Genomic DNA, 18,464 nt, shown 5'->3' with positions numbered 1-18,464 from the left:
GATCGGTGAAGAGAAGAACAATCTCCAAGCCGTGAAATTTGCCTAGCCAGTCGTACTCTTTAGGGAAGAGATTTGGAATGGAGCTGATGAAGTGATAGAGCCGGGTAGAGATGTTATTCGAGGCTGCTATTGAGGCAAGGGTGGATTGAGGCCCCGCCTGTTCGTCAGCGACTTCAAGTTTTGGGGAGGTTCGGTTGAGGAGAAAACGTACACAAGACCAGAGCAAATCAGTGTCAATGGCCGAAGCAAGATCAAAGTCATTCTTGACTCGGGTATCAGAGCGATACAATGAGACAATCGTCTACAGGTCTTCGGATGATATCAGAGCCGGCGGAAGATATGCATTGAACAAGGCCGTCATGTTGACTTTGTCATTGACCAGCCCACGCCCCTCTTCCTCCACTGCGCCCGTCAGAAGAGGAACTCTGACGACGATTCCGTTTCTCCAGAGATCCCTCGGCTTGCTGAGGGCCGTCACGTTATCGAATTGTGATCCGAAAGTGATGCGATACTTTCGCATGGCGCTGATTAGATTCTCCTCTGGAACGGCCCTCATACACCTTAGTTCATCTGTCACGTTGACACATCCGACTGAACGCGAAAGCACCGTCTAGGCATCGATTCCGGGCGGCGGATGGGCGAGGTTTCCGAAACTCATCTGGCCGCTAAATATGATTGCAGCTCGAAATGGGACTAGCGTGTCGTTGGCGTAGGCTTTGAGGTGGTGGTCCACCGAAAAGGAGCCTGCGGACTGGCCCCAGATTGTAACCTTGGACGGGTCGCCGTCAAAGGAGGCGATGATTTCTTGTACCCAAGTGAGAGCGAGACGCTGGTCGTGTAAACCCAGGTTTTGGTTCCGGCAGTGGGATCTCAGGTTAAGTAGGGAAGCCAAAGACTATAGAGCACATGCGTTAGCTCTAGAGGATACATGCCTGTGTAGATGATGATCATTGTAGATTGAGCGTATCCTACCATTTGTGCGGTAGCTGAGAGTTACGGCAATGATGTTTTCGTATGCCGCAAAAGCAGAAAGATCGAGTCTGCCGTGACCCAGTTGCCATCCGCCGCGCCCGAGCAAGCAGGTAGGAAAGCCCGTCGATGTGGCCAAGGAGACAGTAGGTAGAAGAAGCAACTTCTGGATCTTCATGGTTTTAGACTCGCAGGCCAAGGAACCTGCTCGATCTCCTTTCTGATGATGGATTGGATTGTGAAGTGCAGAGATCGAGGAGTCAAAGAATGATACCAAGCATAAGAACGGCTATAATGTGCTTGATGCTGTGACCTCGTTTATATACTCTTCGTTATCCACCCAACAGCCTCCACGACTGCTTGGTACAGGATCATGAACCAGAAGCATGGAGGGCCTCGTCCAACTCTAGCGAGTCTGCTTTTCCGAGTATATTGGGCATCTGACGTGTTTTGCAGATCGTCACATTATTCACTACGGAGCCTGCGATGACCTCCCGCGCGGGATGACTGGCCTGCTTGCTCGGGCGTCAGACTTGTGAGGAGCATAACTTCGACCCAGGAAGAAGACTATCACCAGGCTCTCAAAAGATTGTACGAGGACAATGTTCGAGAAAATGGAATTGAGATTCATTACAAAAGAAATCCAACAAGACGACTCGTAAAGATAACAAAAAAACGCTTCATCTGCTCATAACCCATAATCCGTAATCCGTTACCCATGACCCGTAATCCATAATCTCGCCTTACCCAGACAACCAAATAGTACAGCATTCAAAGGAAGGAACTTTATCCAACTTTTCCACAACATTTCGGCTGTCAGACTTGCTCTGGACTATGTGTGACGATGATCGAAGGCAGAGGCGGCTTCAACGCAACTCCACAGGTATCGAACCTTCCATCAAGCGTATCCGTTCCGACGGTAGACCCATAGTCGCTCAATGACCCGTTTCGTCGCACGCCGGTATCAACGGCTAGCTGCTCCCAATCCTTAGCCCATGCCGTTCCGGGGGGAGGGGGACACGGCTTGTCCTTGTTCGCCGGCGGGGCGAGCTTACCGTTCCCGGGGCAGAGACATTCGGGCGCGTTGGCGGGGGTGATCTTGATGGCCGGCGCGACGGAAGTCTGTTCCAGCTCGGGAAGAGGAGGCAGAGGCTCTGCGATGGGCAGCATGATGCCGAGGGAGTCCGGGTGCGGGTACGGGATAGGCGGGACGGGTGGGATTTGCTCTCGGCGCCGGGGGTAGCTGGCTTTGCGGACGAGTTTGGCTCTTGCTGGGGCCGGGATCGTGTGTCGGTGGTTGGCAGGAAAATAATAGTAGGCTGGAGGGGTCGGAGGACGACTGTTTGGCCGGCTTGCAGGCTTGGCTTCCTCGTCCTTGAGATCCTTTTCGAAGGCGCTGACTAGACAAGTGACCGTGTTCCGCCGTCTGAAGCAGGGCAACTCGAAAGGGTGCGATGCAATCTCCAGGACAAGGATGACGACAATGCTGCAAGTGCTAGTCGAAGAGTATTAGTCCCAGACGCATTTTGTTTGCATGCATTTTCAGGTTGCGACGTACATTCCGATGACGGATACTGAGAAGTTCAGCTCAGTAATTGGGCTTTGTGTCACGAAGCCGGGGTAATGTGATAGAGCTACCGAAGAGAGTATCACGGCCGGAATCCAGAGCAAGAGACCCAAGCGGGCAACAATGACAGCCCATGACACCAAAGGTGATTGCAGTGACTGCCTCTTGACAACCTGGTAGTTGCGGAACGACACGATAATATGTAGCACCACGTACATGGGGGAGATCATCGACTGTGAAGAATTGTTAGCCTGAATTCCACTGAGCCACAGGCATTGGGGGCAGCACTTACACCAAACAGGATGAAGCTCTGACTGAGACAGTCACGCTCGCCAGTCTTTGAGGGCCGAAACTGAAGAGCCGAAAGACAAAGGCCTCCTCCGGACGCGACGACCATGAAGAACATGACCGCGATCATGACAATCGGGAGAGGCTTGGGCGGGGATTTTGTGGAAACATCGCTTCCTGACATGGAGGACTTTGTCTCCAACGACTCGACGACACTGACGGTGTCGTCGCCTTTGAGAGAAGGAGCCATGGCAGAAGGCGGCGAGGGTTGATCGGATGCTTGACTGTTGCTTGAGTCCAAATCACCTCTCCTCCGATATCCTTCTCTGAGCATGTTCATATATCACTTGAAGTGGGATGGCTGGTGTCTTTGCGATGGCTGCCAGCACTTGCTGGCGTGGCGGGTGGGCTCTCAACATTCCAGCCCGAGACAAATCGAGGCACTGGTCGCTGGGGACCAACGGCCATCTGGGGTGGTTGTGGGCTGGAGCACCGCTGCATCGGGACTCAAAGGCCTATCGATCTGATGCATTCCAGAGCCCGGCTGCTACTGAGCAGCCATAAACGCCTCAGAAAACTGTGCGTGGTTGGCAGACTCAACTCAAGCCTGGGCTTCTCCTTGCCAATATCAGTAGACATGTCAATAACGGCCCGAGGCTGGTCAAGAATTTGTAGCTGAACCGGATGGCTGTGGCTTGCAGCCGGCCTCGTTAAGTGTGGAAGAAATCTGCCAAGCAATCGAGTGCATCGGGATCAAGGTCGATTGAGGTATCAGACAATGAGTGGAGTAGGCCCAGGATGTCAGATAAAGTGACAAAGCTCGTGGGTAGGACGACGTGTAGGGGGCTCTGATTCGTGATTTATTGACGAAACAATCTGTTTTCAGAAACAAATCCTGCAACTAAATCCAAAGATTGACAGTATCTGACTATAAAAATACCTTGCAAAGATATGTGTATGATATATAGCGAGCGTTTTTGAACGGGATGGCTACCGGACAGACTATGGCTAGATGTATCACGCGTTCGAAGAATAGAAACATAGCCAACGCCTCATAGAGGGCAACTCACATCTCCTCTCCAAGGCGAGCCTCACGGTCGCCAGCCCAGTCATCCCGTTCGTAGAAGCGGAAGACGAGGTCGTAATCCTCAAAGTCATGGACAATGCGATCAATGCGACGGTACCCGCGGACAGGGTCAACGAGACGCTGAACGGCAGTCGCACGAGAAGCATAATCACCCATGCCATAGGGGTTGGCGCTCTTGCCCTTGGCCTCAAACAGAGTAACACTAAAGCGGCCAGGCTTGAAGATGTCAACGACGTGCTCGATGATCTCAGCCGTGGTACGGCCACTCTGGCCTCCAGGGACGTTGGTCTCGAAAGAGGCGAATGAGCAGTTGGGCTCCGGGGTGACGTGGACAGTGAAGTAATGAGCGGCATTTCCGCCCTTCTCATTCTTCGAGTCATCGTCTTCGTCGGCAATGGCAGGAACAACACCGTTGGCGGAAAAGCCACAAGGGCTGAAGAGGTAGGCGTCGACACGAGCTCCGGGATACTTGCTGGTTGGGTACACGCTGGAGAGACCGCAACCCTCGGAAACAACAGTACCAATTGCGTGACCCTCGGTTGTCAAAGCCTCAGTGGCGGCACGTTCGCCATCGTTGAGGTCAGACTCGCCGATGTTCTCAAAGACGTCGACATGGTCCTCGCCGCCCGCCCTCTCATGAACCTGAGACATGTCACCCAAACTCTGGTGGGCATCGTCCCGAGCCGCCTGTGTCTGCGGCAAGTGCAACTTGTCGGTAGCGACCGCACTCGCGTCCGCCAAGTAGAACTGCTTCGCATTTTCAGGGTCGAGATCGGTCATGAGAATTTCAAGAGTTTCGTCACTGCGCTCCTCGAAGCCGCTGCTGAAACTGGCCACGCTACCTGTGGGAATCCTGGCGGCGAATGCAGCAGCTTCTTCTGCCTCGTCAGGAGTCCTAGGGGGCGTCAAGGTTTTGTTCGGCGTGGTAATATAGAGGTACCAGTGATCGCCGTTCATTTTGCCAACCATGTAGGCACTGCCACCCTCGAACAGGTCATCCAAGTACTTGACCTCGGATCTCCAGCTTCGGTGGGGACCCTGTTGACGGTCAGGGAATAGGAAGTTCTTGCGACTGTAGAAGACTCGGTAGGGGGTTGCAGCAGCCTTGACGTTGGTGGATTCCTTGGCGTTATGGAAGGGGAAGCCGGCGTGTTCAGCCGCGATGTGGAGGAGTCGCTGCAAGCCCAGGAGGAGAGTGGTCGTGCCGCAGGTCTTGAGAATGAGCTTGTGGGGGAACACAAACAAGCTCGACTCGGACAAGAGATAGGCATCGACAGAGTCAGACTCAAGGACTGAGAGGATCTTGCAGTTGACCATGTCGAGCATGGTAACCCAGGTGTCGGCGGAGACGGCTTTCAGGCCATTGGGCTGGGCGCTCGCGGGGAGGGACTCGGGGCCAGGGGCGAACCACACTTCGAGGAGCTTCTCCGGGCCTAGAGAGCATGTCTGTCAGCAAGCGGTCGGATTAGAGGCTTGTCATTTTGCTTAGACCGTATTACCTTCAAAGGCGTTGGTGGAGTCTAGGTCAGCAGCGACATCATGATTGATTGTCAGATGAGGAGTAGCCTCAGCCGGGGAGAGGGCGTAGTCGTTGGGGACGGAGGGGTTGACCATCTTCTGCAGGACTAGCTCTTTGGGCGCAACCCGGGAGCTCGCGTGAGAAAGAGTAGGCTTGGATGTTTGATGACTTTCCCGGTAAAGGGCTAGAAGTCCGCGGGACACTAGCTACCGCTCAAACGAACTTTGCGGCGTTCGTTTGAGAGAGTAGGCCCACAGGAGGGTGGACAATTTTGGAGGCTGGCGGAGCCAGCAGCAAACAGTGTATAGAAGGTGCAACGTCACTTGAGGACGTTAGGGAGGTCGAGCGTTGAGGGGTAGGAAAATAACCCTAAGGATCGGAATTGTGTCTTGTTGTAGGGCCTCGCTCTGGCAGAAACCGATACCTGTGGTGGAGTATCGGACCCGGCAGACGAGGTTATCTGCGCGATGGGAAGTCGGTTGGATGGTGGGAAACGGAGTCTAGTAGAAGAGCGATGCTTCTATGGAAGTGTTTGGTGCCTAGTGTTTAAGTAGGTGTTATCTGGGCCTAGGGAAGGGAAACGTTAGCGGGATGCGCCGATGTTATGAAGGTAGCCAATGGTTGTCGGATTGAATTGATCAATAGATAGAGCATGGGATGGATGATACTTCCACCGAGGAACCCAAGAGGAGAGTGAAGGGCTTACTTTGCGGGCTTGGAGAGGAAGCGGAGGAGGTCGACTTGGTTCATAGATGGCCAGAAATTGGCTGAAGTCGCAGAACGAGGGGCAGCGTGAATGCCACCAGTAAAAAGATGACCGTCGCAAGGTACTAGGTTTGTGTATTGATCATGAGGTTTCCGTCGGGTCGAGAGACGAGGTTTGCAGGTCGCACAACCGAAGAAAGATTTCGGCGTGGAAAGGTAGGCTGTCAATTTTGAAGCTCCGGGAGGGATTCCGTCGTGGTGGATGTGGATGTGCTCGTTGTGGTTCGTGGTGGAGGGGAAGCGTTGTCTGGGTGGGTTAAGAAAAAAATAAAAAAAATATATAAAAAAAGTTGTTTCTGCAAATTGAGCGACAATTGGCGGCATGGGGGCGACCCCTCCCCGGCCTCTCCACACAAAAATTTCAGCCCAAGCTACTACGTGAGGTACGAGGAGCTGCCACTGCCAACTGGGAGGACATTCTGGCTAAAACATACATGGCGGTACTTGCTCTAAAGTACCTCCCTCACCAAGTCCAGGTTCACGGATACTTCCATTTGCGCACTTTTCAGATGGCAACATTTTTTGGCGGTATTTCTTGACCGACTGTCCGCTGCAGAGAGCCGTTTTGGGAATGCCCAAGGTCTCCCTGCTGATAAAAAACACCTGTTCCTTTCCCACTACCTTCGACTCTGCTGCAAACCATATGAAGTACCGCGCCGCGTAAGGTAGTAGTAGGTAGTCAATTGCACTCACTTGCCAGTGGAGAGCTATGCCCGGGAAAGGACGGAAAAGACATCCTGGAGGTTGCGAGACAGCTCAGACAGGGAAAGACATTGGTGGCTTAGATACACTGCAGGGGGGGACGTGTCGCTGAAGAACGGGACTCAGACGTCATTTTTCGCAGCCCCAGGCCTGGACCTAAGATTAACACCACCTGTCATGGAGGGGTAACTTGTACGGATACATTTACGTAGGTAAGGTAAGCACAGCAAAGTCACCAACTAAATGTGAAGGATTCTGAGAGATAGATAGGCTCGAATCGCGATGCGTCGCATTGTAAGAACCAGTTGATAGAAAAAGGCAATGCATCTCTTCCTCAGACCATATCCGGTAAATACATACGAGTGGTGGGACATGCGGTGAAAGTCATCGTGCTTCAACTTCTTGGGGCTTCTTGCGCAGTACCAGGAATTTGACAGCGGCTTGGGCAAGGTACCTGATTGACAGGTACCGCCATGTTTTGCGGGGCTTTGCCCGTCCGAGGCACCGGGATGCCACCAATCTCGATGCATCCTCACGTGCTTCCAACCTTTCTGCGAATCGATGACTGGGCCGCCCATCGGATTTCGTCAACGACAGCGGAGTCGGGCCCGGTCAGCGTGGAGCGGGCATGGTGTTTTGTATGTTGTCCGGTCTCTAGAAATCCCTAGTATCCCTCAGATGCGTGTTGAGCTGGAATTTCGCATGCTGCTTTGACTTCGCCATGCCCAGTGTTTCTGTACCTCACAGTTATTACCGTCGTGGGGTTTATGGCTGTTCTCAACCCCTGGTACGTTGTGTGCCTAGAATTGGGCACCAAGCCGAGCGTCCTCTTCACCTCGCCAGGGGTAAAAATTTGCGGCACGGTGCAGATACTGAGCCTGTCGTCTACTCCATGAGTTGACATTGTATCCGTAGATGGCTCATTTTGCTTATGACTGTGCTTGTGCTTGTGCCTCTACCGTTGTTGTGAGTTTGGAAGTAATGTCGCTAAAGATGTGAGACAGCGAACAGTCCTGGTACTTCTCGACAAGAGTGTCGCCCTTTGTCTCGCCCTCCTTTTCGGCCTGGCCGATATCCTGACCGTGGATTTGCGTCCCTTGAGGGTACTGCGGCCTCCTGCCGGATTCGACAAGTTCGCCAAACTGAGGATCGATGGGTACGGTGCCGAGGAATGGTACCGAGAACTCCTGGGCCATGACGGCTCCTCCGCCAGAGCTGAAAATGTTGGTACACTCTGAGCAGTGAGGACAGACGAAGCCGCTCATGTTCTCAACCACACCGAGAACCTTGATATTGGTCTTGACACAAAAGTTGAGCTCCTTTTTGACATCTGCCGTGGCAACCGCCTGTGGTGTCGTAACTACAACGGCACCCGCGACCTGGCCAGGCCGAGCATCTCGCAGCAGTGTCTCGGCAAGGGAAATATGCTCGTCGCTGGTGCCCGGGGGCGTATCGATGAGTAGATAGTCCGTCTCATCCCACAAGACATCGGAGAGGAACTGCCGGACCATGGCCGTCTTTTTGGGTCCGCGCCAGACAACGGCATCGCCGCGTCTGGGCAGAAGGAATCCGAGACTCATGGCATGGAATGAGCCGATACCCTTTTCTTCGACGGCGTCATGGACAGGCACGGGGAGCCAGCCTCCGGGCGCTTGCTTAACCTTCTCTGCTTCAATCGACAGCATGCGAGGGATCGAAGGTCCGGTAAGGTCGACATCGAGTACACCCACAGAATGCCCTGCGAGCGCGAGGGATAGGGCCAGTTGCGTCGTCACTGAAGACTTTCCGACACCGCCTTTGCCCGACAAGACCTACATGGCCAGTCAGTCGGCATTCAGGTACACGGAGAGAAAAATGAGGGGTCATACCAGCACAATGTGCTTCACTTTAGAAAGCGACATGTTGATGACAATGGAATCTTTTGAAGTATGGGAGTGAGAGTTGCTGCATAGAAGAAGTCGTCGGAAAAGCGAAGTGCACCGAGTAAGTAAGGTATCTATGTCACCAGAGATGAAGGTGAGGTTGAAGAGCAAGTCAAATGGGCATCATTTGAAATCAAGCTATGCTTGTTCCCCACCCAATGGCAGTGTGACTGTGTGAGCCCGCGGGGTTGGTAAGCACAAAAAAGACGACCAAGCCAAAGGAAGGGGAAAGTTTGCCTCTGGCCGTGAGTAAAAGTCTTGTCTACCTATGCCCGAAGTGATCGACTCTGGAGATAGCTAGGCAAGTAGATCATGGATGGTACTGTTGGTAACGTTTGACGTGTTCTAGAAGAATTCCATGGCATCCCATGGACTTTTGATCTGCCCCTCCAACACTCAACTCACTCACATCTTGTCATCCGCAATCGGCGCGAATGGAATGCTGTGGCTCTGGGTGCTTATGTTATCTTTCATATCTGTGATCCTTTTCTTATCGATAAAGTATCTTACTTCCGTGTGGCTAAACGTCGGGTCATTGAATGGAGTGAGTGCAGCCCGTACCTTACTTAGCGTGCTTAGGTGATGGACTCGAAGGGGAAGGGGAAGGAACGCGGCTGGAACCGTGGGACCCACCAACAGAACGCCAAGCTCCAATCCCAGACACGCAGTGAGTTGAAGTTGAAGGGGCTACTGGTCGCGCACAGACGCTCTCCGACACGTCCGGAATCCACGACGGGGTCAGGTCGTCTGGCAACTGCATGCCATTTCTGGTTCTGGACTTGGTTCTGGGTCTCCATCTCCGTGCCTGCAACAATCAGTGCGTCCCTTACCTTTCCCAGTCTGATCTCCCATCTCAAATCTCGCAATCTCCGTTCCCTTTTTTCCGTCCATACCTTAAACAATTCAATTCGCGAAGCTTGTCCTTACTGTCGAGTTCTTCATTGACACTAGCGCGTCCACTCGTTGAGACAACGCCATCCGCTTCACGCTTTTGGAACTCCCTCTTTGTTCCAGTCTCGCTTCTGTTCCTGTTGCATAGCTTGGGGAATCGCTCTGCGACCAACCGAGTCGCGGCTCGCGAATTCAAGAGACAATAACATGGCTATCTAGTCTGCCCCTCAATCGCAACAACCTCACTTGCGGAAGACCGCACACTTCCTCATATCGACTTCCTCAGCACCATGAATTGTAGTGTCGCACAATGGACGATCCATGGGGCTCCCCGTGGGCATCATCTACCGACAATACAAATGCGCCTTCCACCAGTCCCTCCAAGACTATCATCGAACCTCCACCACCCGCCTTCCTCTCCACCCCGAGCAACCTGAACCTACCTTCCAGCCAGTCAGCCTGGCTCGACGACGATGCCTTTGGCGATTGGGCATCCCCTGACCCCGGACAGGCTGCGAATGCATCTCCGTGGACTTGGGGCAACGATGCCACGCCAATCGAAGGTCTGACACCGAGCTATGAGCCCAGGCCTAGAAGGAAGAGCAGCACACCCAGGTGGCCTCGAAGCCGATCACCCTCGCCGGGACTGAGACCTCCCATTACTCCCAACACCGCCCCTCACAGCGCTTCCCCCGGCCAGCCTTCACCTGACCCCTGGGCGAACCACGTGTCGACCTATACAAGAGACGACCCCGAACCCTTGGCCGATCTTCCCCAGATACCAGACGTCCCGCCGCTTGTGCTCGAGCAAGCGCAGATCGGTCTGGGCTTAACGAATACTCCCAATGCGTTTGAAAGGGAATTCGTTGCCCATACGCCAATAACTACACAATTCGCCGAACCTCTTGCCGACCCCTCACACGAATACCTACAGTTCAGCGATACTCCGATTTTCGATCGATTCCCAACTACTCCCAAGCACGATCACGATGTCGCTCATTCATCAGCCTCGGCTTCAGCCTCGTCTGACAACGATGACGAACACGACGGACAGACAGGCGCGAGGCACGCCGACTCCCCTATAACCTCTATCGAAGACAATACGTTACCGAAACCTGCGCAGAGGAAAGCCTCTGGCAAGGTTCTGGAGCTCGTTGAGATGTACGACGGCATTGCCAAGCGAAACACAGATTCCCCCGAGAGGGCGCCTTCATTACGCCGTAGTGTAAGCCGAGGGCCCGATATTGGCTCAGGAGATTTACCCTGCCAGAGAACTACCGAAGACTACCTGGCAGAAGAGGATCAGGAGCAAATGGAATCTCGCGACACGCTGGAGCCGACCGCAAAGGAATCACTGGATAAAGGGAGCAAAGTTGAAGAGGAGACCATCAAGATTGACAAGCCAACACGCCCAGAACACGAGCCCTTCAAGGTTGACCTTCAACACCTTGAAGCTCTCCTGCCAGACGTCTCCTTGCATGAATCAGTTTCACCCGAAGATGTACCGGATCGAGTCATACACGACAGCTTCGTGAGCATCTCCGAGCGCAAGATGTGGTATCGGTTGTCCCGCCATGAGTCTTTGCGCAAGCACAATGCGGGAGACGACGACAATTATGTCCGAATCAACTGGACGAATTCCACTCTCCGGCAAGAAACGTTGAAAACTGTTCGTCGTTGGATAGAGGAAGATTCGTTCGGAGGACGACCTTTCCGAGGAGGACTGGCACGAAATGCGGGCGGCAAAAGCTTCGGCTGGGACGCGACTACAGCAGCATCTCCGGTCGATCTCGACAGAGTATTCGGCCGTAAGGCAAAGCGGAAAGCGTCCATCCACCGTCCAACACATTCAATAAGCGGCCTGCCCTCGCTATCGGCAGCTCCTATTCTCCCTGGCTCTACGGGGAGCACGCCAGCCATGGGACAAAGCAACGACAATTGGGAGGGTTTGGCGACGTTTGGCTGGAGCAGCGGGCCTGGGGATATAAAACCACCATCGGGAACGGCGATGCAAAAGCCTCAGGCTACGGGTATACCACTACCTCTGGCCTTCACTGGGTTTGACAACGCGCCAAAGTCACATGCGTCCCTCCCGGCGTTCATCAAGCCGACCGCGCCGACACCTCCACCAGCACTCAGCGCTACGAGCTTAAAGGAGATTGAGGGTGCGGATGCGGGTGCAGATGCGGATGACGATGAATGGGGAGACATGGTTTCTCCAACGACGGCTGAAGCAACGGATTCCACTTCCCTTCCCAAGACTAGCTGGGATTCATTCTCGACCAACCCGCTAGCCGAAGTCACGAGCATGCCGCCTCCCGATGCCTTCCTGACTAGCAGTCACCCGGGAGCCGATGCACTCCGCACCGGGAATAACAAAGAAAATGATTCCCGTAACAAATCAGGACTGTGGGATATTGGCAATGTCATCAGCAGCCCCACCCCCGCCTCCACAATGTCTGCGGCAGCAAGTATACCCCAAAGCCAAGACGGCCCTCTCAGCCCGCCAGCATCTGCGAATACATACACATTCAGACCGGCGTCTACGGTTAAGCGACCAGCAAATATATCCATCGCAGCCAACCTCAACGACCCGCCGGACCCATTGCTGTCTGGTATTACCGGCGTATCTGCGGGAGGGCCTGCTGAAACCCCATGCACAACGGGCTTCCAGACGCCGTCCACGGCGCAACCGCCCAAGACGAGCACCGAGGGTTATGATTTTGTGCAACAATTTGTGCGTGAGCTGCCAGATTTATCGTATATGCTTAGATGAGCGGTTTTGTTTTTTCTGGCCATTTTTGTCACTATTCATACAAAGGACCTCGACGTAAGCTACGGTAGAAGCACGAGAGGACGGCTGGCATTCAGGTAGCGTTTTGCTGTACTCATACTTCCTTCATTCTCCCATCATTTGGCCATACACTTAAAGTTTACATGTATGTTGCATTCATTCTGGCGTTTGGTGGACATTGGAAAATCCCATAGGGCCGGATGGTAAAGGCACCTTGGACAAGGACCTTGTTCTGGCACACATACATTGTATATAGGGAGTGGTTGTACAATTTAGACAGTATTTTTTTACTCAAACACGTCTTCTTTTGCAAGCCTCGGTATGGCTCGCGATGAACAGAGCTCCGTGTTTAAACCCGAGGCAACGCAAATCTCGGAGGCGTATGACGTGGGGCCAAGCCGTTTTGTGAGGCCGAGCACATCCACCTGTGGGTTATGCCAGCGGGGCGTTTGACCGGTAAGGATGGGCATCCCCCGTGTCAGAGCCCCGACTCGCGATCCCGACTTTGACTGCCGTCTCGACCGTGATTGCCGTACTCAGTGCCGTGCGGGGACTCGCGGGGGGGATTAGGGCTCTCGTTGCGGGATGGCTGTGTCAAGGGGGGCGTCGTCTGGTCTTAGCCAAAGGATTTGGACGGGGGAAGAGGCGTGTCGGTTCTCCGCGCCCCGCGATATCCACCAGGACAGGGTCCCAAAGAAAGCTTAACGCATAGCGTAGCGTCACGGGTGTCTCGGTTTGTTATCATCTTTTTTTAAATGGCTGCTGCTTGTGTTTTGGGAAACGTAACTAACCTTAGCACCTTGGAACGGATACTCTCTCTCACACACCCACACCCACACCCACACTCACGAGAGAACAAGTACAAGAAGGGCCCCCGGCGTCCACATGTCGACAACTTTTTTGATTATTCCCGTGGAACTCTAAAGTCTTGTTGAAGTCCATTGGGACCCTTTTTACTCAGATATCAACTCCTCTCGACCTCCCTTCTCCGAATCTTGGAAAGGTGGACCAGCTTCATTCATGACGAGAAAAGCTTGACTATGGCCATCCTAGAGCTTCTCATCACGCCTTGGGCACCGGCCCTGGTGGTCGTAGGCGTAGTTGTCTACTACCTTTACCCTTTCTTCGTCACATTCGGCTCCCTTCGTGGAATTCCGGCACCGTTTCCCGCACAATTCACCAATCTGTGGCTTCTCTCCATTGTCCGGCGTGGCACGCGATACCAAACCGTCGATGAAATCCACAAGAAGATGGGGCCCGTGGTTCGCATCCAGCCCAACCATGTGAGCATTGCCGACGATGAGGCCATTCAGGCCATCTATGGTCACGGCAACGGCTTTCTCAAGTCGTAAGTGTTCTCGCTCACTCAAAAATGGGCCATGCGCTGCCCTTTGGGTGGCTTCAAGCTCTAGTCCCCAGAGCCAAGACCATTCAATTTTTGACTCGAGACATACTGACCCCGCACCAGAGACTTTTACGACGCCTTTGTCTCCATTCGGAGAGGACTCTTCAACACCAGAGACCGTCATGAGCACTCACGCAAGCGCAAGATTGTGTCGCACACCTTTTCCGTCAAGTCAATTGGCCAATTCGAGCCTTATATGCACGAGAACCTGGTCCTCTTCGTCCAAAAGTGGGATGAGCTCGCCAAGAACAACCCAGCTGGCGCCACCATTGACTGCTTGAAATGGTTCAACTACCTGGCATTTGACATTATTGGCGATTTGGCCTTCGGTGCGCCGTTTGGCATGCTTGCATCCGGTGCTGATATCGCCGAGGTTCGCGAATCCCCCAACAGCCCGCCCATATACGCACCCGCCATTGAAATTCTGAACCGGAGAGGCGAGGTTTCTGCCACTCTTGGAATTCTCCCCGACCTGAAGCCCTGGGCAAAGTACATTCCGGATCCCTTCTTCAGCCAAGGCTTGGAGGCCGTGCAGAATCTAGCGGGCATGGCTATCGCGCGTGTCAAGGCTAGACTGGACAACCCTCCCGATATCGACAGACTGGATCTGCTTGCGCGACTGATGGAGGGACGTGACGACAAGGGAGAGCCTCTGGGCAGAGAGGAGCTTACTGCCGAGGCCTTGACGCAGCTGATTGCCGGCAGCGACACGACTTCCAACTCTTCTTGCGCGCTTCTGTACCACGCTGCTAGAACCCCTGGCGTATTGGAGAGGCTGCAAAAGGAACTCGACGAGGCCATCGCCCCCACCGTCGATGTCCCGACCTACGAGATGATCAAGGATCTTCCCTACCTCGCCATGGTCATTGACGAGACGCTCCGCTTCCACTCCACCTCTGGCATTGGTCTACCACGCCAAATCCCCGAAAACTCACCCGGCGTCACCATTCGCGGCCACTTCTTCCCTCCCGGCACCGTTCTCAGCGTTCCTTCGTACACCATGCACCACTCCAAGGAGATTTGGGGACCGGACGCTGACGATTTCCGCCCCGAGAGATGGGAGTCGCTTACGGCGAGGCAGAAAAATGCTTTCATCCCGTTCAGCACCGGACCCAGGGCATGCGTCGGAAGGAACGTGGCCGAGATGGAGATGAAGCTCATCGTCGCGACATGGGCTAGGAGGTACAAAGTTGAGCTGAGACAAGAGATTATGGAGACCAACGAGGGATTCCTGAGGAAGCCTCTGGCACTCGATATCAACATCAAGAGGCGGTGAATTACGCAACTCTTTGGCTGGAAATGTGGCCTTGAAGCTTCTTAGATTGTCACGGCAGGGTATTTAGCGTTTGCACTTGCTTTCAGTTGTAACTCATTATTCTCGAGCTCATTCATTCCTCAATGCTCGCAAGCTCATGTCCCAGGATCTTCAAGCCACGCGGTATTCATGGTCACATCGTCTCATTAAGAAAGCCACCTTCAATAACCAGCACCTACTACCTAAGTTTCTAGGACTGTAAATGGTTCCTGCAATGTACTATCTCAAATGCATGCTGGACCATACCGACTATTCTCACTTTGAACCAAGCTGTGGCAACGTTGCAAATACTTGGACCGTTAGCCGCCACTGGACAAGTCTGGCTCGCGGAGATACCAAGAGTGTTGCCGTACACCCGGAAAGCTTCAAGCTTGTTGATAAGTTAATAACCCGACCTCCTCGGACGGTGAGGAAATGGCCCACATGCCGGCGGGATAAGATGGGTCAACGTCTGATTTCAGGGTTCAGGTCAAAGGAGGTTTGGCCAATATAGTTGATAAAGCTTGAAGTGTTTATACAATGACCAATCGTATGCATCAAATATCTCTTTAGAGTTTGCTCCAGGGCCCATGGATTCCGGTGTACATCCCCGTGTACCTCTCCGGCACTAGAACTCGCCTTGGAAATCGCCTTGTGCCCACTCATTTGAGAACCATGCCAAGGAATCCAACCCCATGGGTTCCATGTTGAAATCAAGACTGTCAAGTGCTCCCTCGAATGCATTATTGACCTCCAGTGAGCCGAGCGCAGTGGGTTGTGATGGCACAGGCGCCTGCTCGTCTGGCTTGTTGGATTCGGGAACCTGTATATCTTCCCAAGCACCAATGCCAAATGGTCGATTGGTGAGCTCGTCGGCCGCCGGCGCGCCTCTATCTGGATCGTCCGCCAACTGCACCTGCTTCGCGCGAGCAAGGCGGATGCGCTTGGCACCGTTGCCATTTCTCTCGTCCTGGGGCTCTTCACTAAGCAGCCGACTAGGGGTAGCCTGTATCGAGAGACCGTGGTCCATAAGTCGTTGAAGATCGGCTTGCTGTTATCACTGATCAGTAAACTCCTTGGTGAGACAAAAGCGCCAGTGTTACTAACGATCGAGACTGCAGCTGTTCCAGAGCAACAGCCCTTGGTCACCTCGAGACAAACCGAAGCCTTTTTACGAAGGATCTCTGGCGTGAGACCGTACTCTTCCGCGTTCAAATGGTAGATGTAGTAAAGCATACGGATACACTGATACGCGCACACCGGCATATCGAGGTCCGCAACGGGGTAGTGGTCCAGCGCTCTGATGGAGGTGAACATATTTGACATTTCCATCGCATGCTCGTAGCACTGGCGCTGACAACCAGCGATGAATTCGGGCCCCAGCCGTTCAGCAGCTGATCTAGTCAAAGAATCGCGAAGCCCAACAAGTCCTATCCTGAAGAGATCACAGTTGCACTGCCGCAACCAGACATGAATCATGATGAAGACGCAAAGGCGTGGAGAATATGCTCTCAACCGCAGGCTGTTGTCAGACCAGCGGAACGACACAGGCAAGCGCTCAGCAAAGTCCGAGAGCTCCTTTGCAAACGACTGGAGTTGCTCCTGAAGGCGGCCAAGGTCGTCGTTGGAACAATTTGAGGCTCGCTTGGCGAACTTGAGGATTCTGCCGCGGAGCCAGAGAATGCGGACGTGTAATGCTAAGCTGCCAATATCGTCATTCTCGGACTCATCGGGACTAGGGACCAGCGGTCGTAACGATGGCGGCGCAAGATCGAACTCGAAGTCTCTCTCGTTGCAAGGAAGCGAAATGTGAATCGTCTCGGGCGTCCACAGGGTCAGATCGCGGTATCCTCCAGCCATGCCTTGGTCAATCATGAATAATGCCCACATTAGACGGCGTCTTGATTCCTGGGCGAGGAAGCACAAATCTGGGTTGTCGTAGTTGAGTCGAAGAGCCGTAGCGAATCTGGCCGCGGTAGCAGCAAGCATGAAAGCGCTCGAGAAGCGTCGTGTCAAGATCCGATACTTGATTATGAGAGCAAGTGTTTGCACTTTGATCGTTGACGCATTCTCGAGGCCCTTCAAAATGAGTCCCTCAGACTCATCAATACATTTCTCGCCATACTCTCGCGTTCCCGGCCCAAGGTCAGTGAGCATGCTCGTGATGCCAATGAGGGCCAACAGCAGCGGTCGGTCTAGACCGCCAACATTATGCCGCTGCATGAGAGAGGCCCGGTGAAGGAAGGACAACATGGGAATGTGATGAACATGGCGAAAGAAATTGTCCAGAGCTCGACTTATCAGAGACTCGAACTGAGGATCAGGTGCCGAGCTGAATTCAGTCAGTGGATGAGGCACGAGGGTGAGTAAGGACAGTAAGAGTGAGCCTACAGATCATGATTAAAGGTGCTGGGGGTGTTGGACGCCATAGCATCGGCCATGGCGGCATCGGAATCGTGTGCCACATCATCCCTGGACAATGACCGACGGTTTCGAGCGTCACGATTGGTAGCGAGTGCCGAGTTCGACGAAGTCGGTGATCTGACTATTTGGTCGACGAGACCCGGGGGATTGATGCTCAACCGGGTGCGCTTGGAAGCTCTGTAGACGCACTCGATGCCTTGGGTACGACATCGGTCACAAGCCGGTGTGTGACCACTACACCGAGCTTTACGTGAGTGACAGCTCTGGCATGCTTGTCGGACACGGCGTCTTGGTAAGGGAAAGGTGGGAGCGGCAGCAACACCATTAGCATCAGAAGATGGGTCTTCGTAAGTACAAGAGAAACCGAGGCGTTCGCAGTTGCTGCAAATGTCGCGTCGGCCGTCGCAGCGGACCTTACGGGCCCGGCAGGTGACACATGTCGTCGCCGAGGACCGCTTTGTCGGTTTCGGAGACACGGACGAGGCTGCGGCTGATGCTGTCACGGTGGTAGCTGCGGCGGCGGCCAGGTCTGCGGTTATGTTTGCCGTCGTTGAGGCGGCGGCGGTGGTGGTGGCAGCGGCTGTCGGTGGTCTGTCGGGTCGGAGGTGATGTCCAAGGTTGTCGTTGTTGTTATTGTTGACGCTGCTGTTGCCGATGGTGTTGCTACCGTACAGGTCTGCCATTCTCCCAATTACCTCGATAGGCGCGCGCCCTCGTTGCTCACCGGAACTCGGCGGCGCGTACAATAGACATGGAGAGACAGATGAGGCTCAGTCTAGGGCTCATGGGTTGCCCATTCCGGAGAACAATCGGCGTGGGTCTCTCTCTTTGAATGCG

General features: G+C 53.8%; 8 protein-coding genes across 8 annotated transcripts; 2 read left to right on the top strand and 6 right to left on the bottom strand.

Moving 5' to 3' along the window:
- Positions 1-301: 301 nt before the first annotated feature.
- CCOS01_00027 (uncharacterized protein) lies at positions 302-520 on the bottom strand (the record flags this gene model as incomplete). Its single annotated transcript, XM_060448224.1, has 1 exon — positions 302-520. One exon carries the CDS (start codon positions 518-520, stop codon positions 302-304), a length of 219 nt encoding a protein of 72 aa, XP_060319662.1.
- A 90-nt stretch (positions 521-610) lies between these two features.
- Positions 611-1,147, bottom strand: CCOS01_00026 (para-nitrobenzyl esterase; the record flags this gene model as incomplete). The annotated part of the gene is made up of 2 exons (XM_060448223.1): positions 611-895; positions 998-1,147. 2 exons carry the CDS (start codon positions 1,145-1,147, stop codon positions 611-613), a joined length of 435 nt encoding a protein of 144 aa, XP_060319661.1.
- A 638-nt stretch (positions 1,148-1,785) lies between these two features.
- Positions 1,786-3,074, bottom strand: CCOS01_00025 (uncharacterized protein; the record flags this gene model as incomplete). The annotated part of the gene is made up of 3 exons (XM_060448222.1): positions 1,786-2,464; positions 2,528-2,769; positions 2,829-3,074. 3 exons carry the CDS (start codon positions 3,072-3,074, stop codon positions 1,786-1,788), a joined length of 1,167 nt encoding a protein of 388 aa, XP_060319660.1.
- An 816-nt stretch (positions 3,075-3,890) lies between these two features.
- On the bottom strand, positions 3,891-5,525 carry CCOS01_00024 (adenosylmethionine decarboxylase; the record flags this gene model as incomplete). The annotated part of the gene is made up of 2 exons (XM_060448221.1): positions 3,891-5,344; positions 5,411-5,525. 2 exons carry the CDS (start codon positions 5,523-5,525, stop codon positions 3,891-3,893), a joined length of 1,569 nt encoding a protein of 522 aa, XP_060319659.1.
- A 2,301-nt stretch (positions 5,526-7,826) lies between these two features.
- Positions 7,827-8,798, bottom strand: CCOS01_00023 (uncharacterized protein; the record flags this gene model as incomplete). Its single annotated transcript, XM_060448220.1, has 2 exons — positions 7,827-8,708; positions 8,766-8,798. 2 exons carry the CDS (start codon positions 8,796-8,798, stop codon positions 7,827-7,829), a joined length of 915 nt encoding a protein of 304 aa, XP_060319658.1.
- Positions 8,799-10,020: 1,222 nt separating this feature from the next.
- Positions 10,021-12,486, top strand: CCOS01_00022 (uncharacterized protein; the record flags this gene model as incomplete). Its single annotated transcript, XM_060448219.1, has 1 exon — positions 10,021-12,486. One exon carries the CDS (start codon positions 10,021-10,023, stop codon positions 12,484-12,486), a length of 2,466 nt encoding a protein of 821 aa, XP_060319657.1.
- Positions 12,487-13,544: 1,058 nt separating this feature from the next.
- CCOS01_00021 (cytochrome P450) lies at positions 13,545-15,185 on the top strand (the record flags this gene model as incomplete). The annotated part of the gene is made up of 2 exons (XM_060448218.1): positions 13,545-13,852; positions 13,973-15,185. The coding sequence occupies 2 exons, from the start codon at positions 13,545-13,547 to the stop codon at positions 15,183-15,185; spliced, it is 1,521 nt and encodes a 506-aa protein (XP_060319656.1).
- A 646-nt stretch (positions 15,186-15,831) lies between these two features.
- CCOS01_00020 (uncharacterized protein) lies at positions 15,832-18,310 on the bottom strand (the record flags this gene model as incomplete). The annotated part of the gene is made up of 3 exons (XM_060448217.1): positions 15,832-16,254; positions 16,311-17,535; positions 17,595-18,310. 3 exons carry the CDS (start codon positions 18,308-18,310, stop codon positions 15,832-15,834), a joined length of 2,364 nt encoding a protein of 787 aa, XP_060319655.1.
- Between the last annotated feature and the right edge of the window lie 154 nt (positions 18,311-18,464).

The sequence above is a fragment of the Colletotrichum costaricense genome (assembly GCF_030867565.1).
Source record: "Colletotrichum costaricense strain IMI 309622 chromosome Unknown Scaffold_1.1, whole genome shotgun sequence".
Lineage (NCBI taxonomy): Eukaryota > Fungi > Ascomycota > Sordariomycetes > Glomerellales > Glomerellaceae > Colletotrichum > Colletotrichum costaricense.
This window is presented reverse-complemented; position numbering and strand designations above follow the sequence as displayed.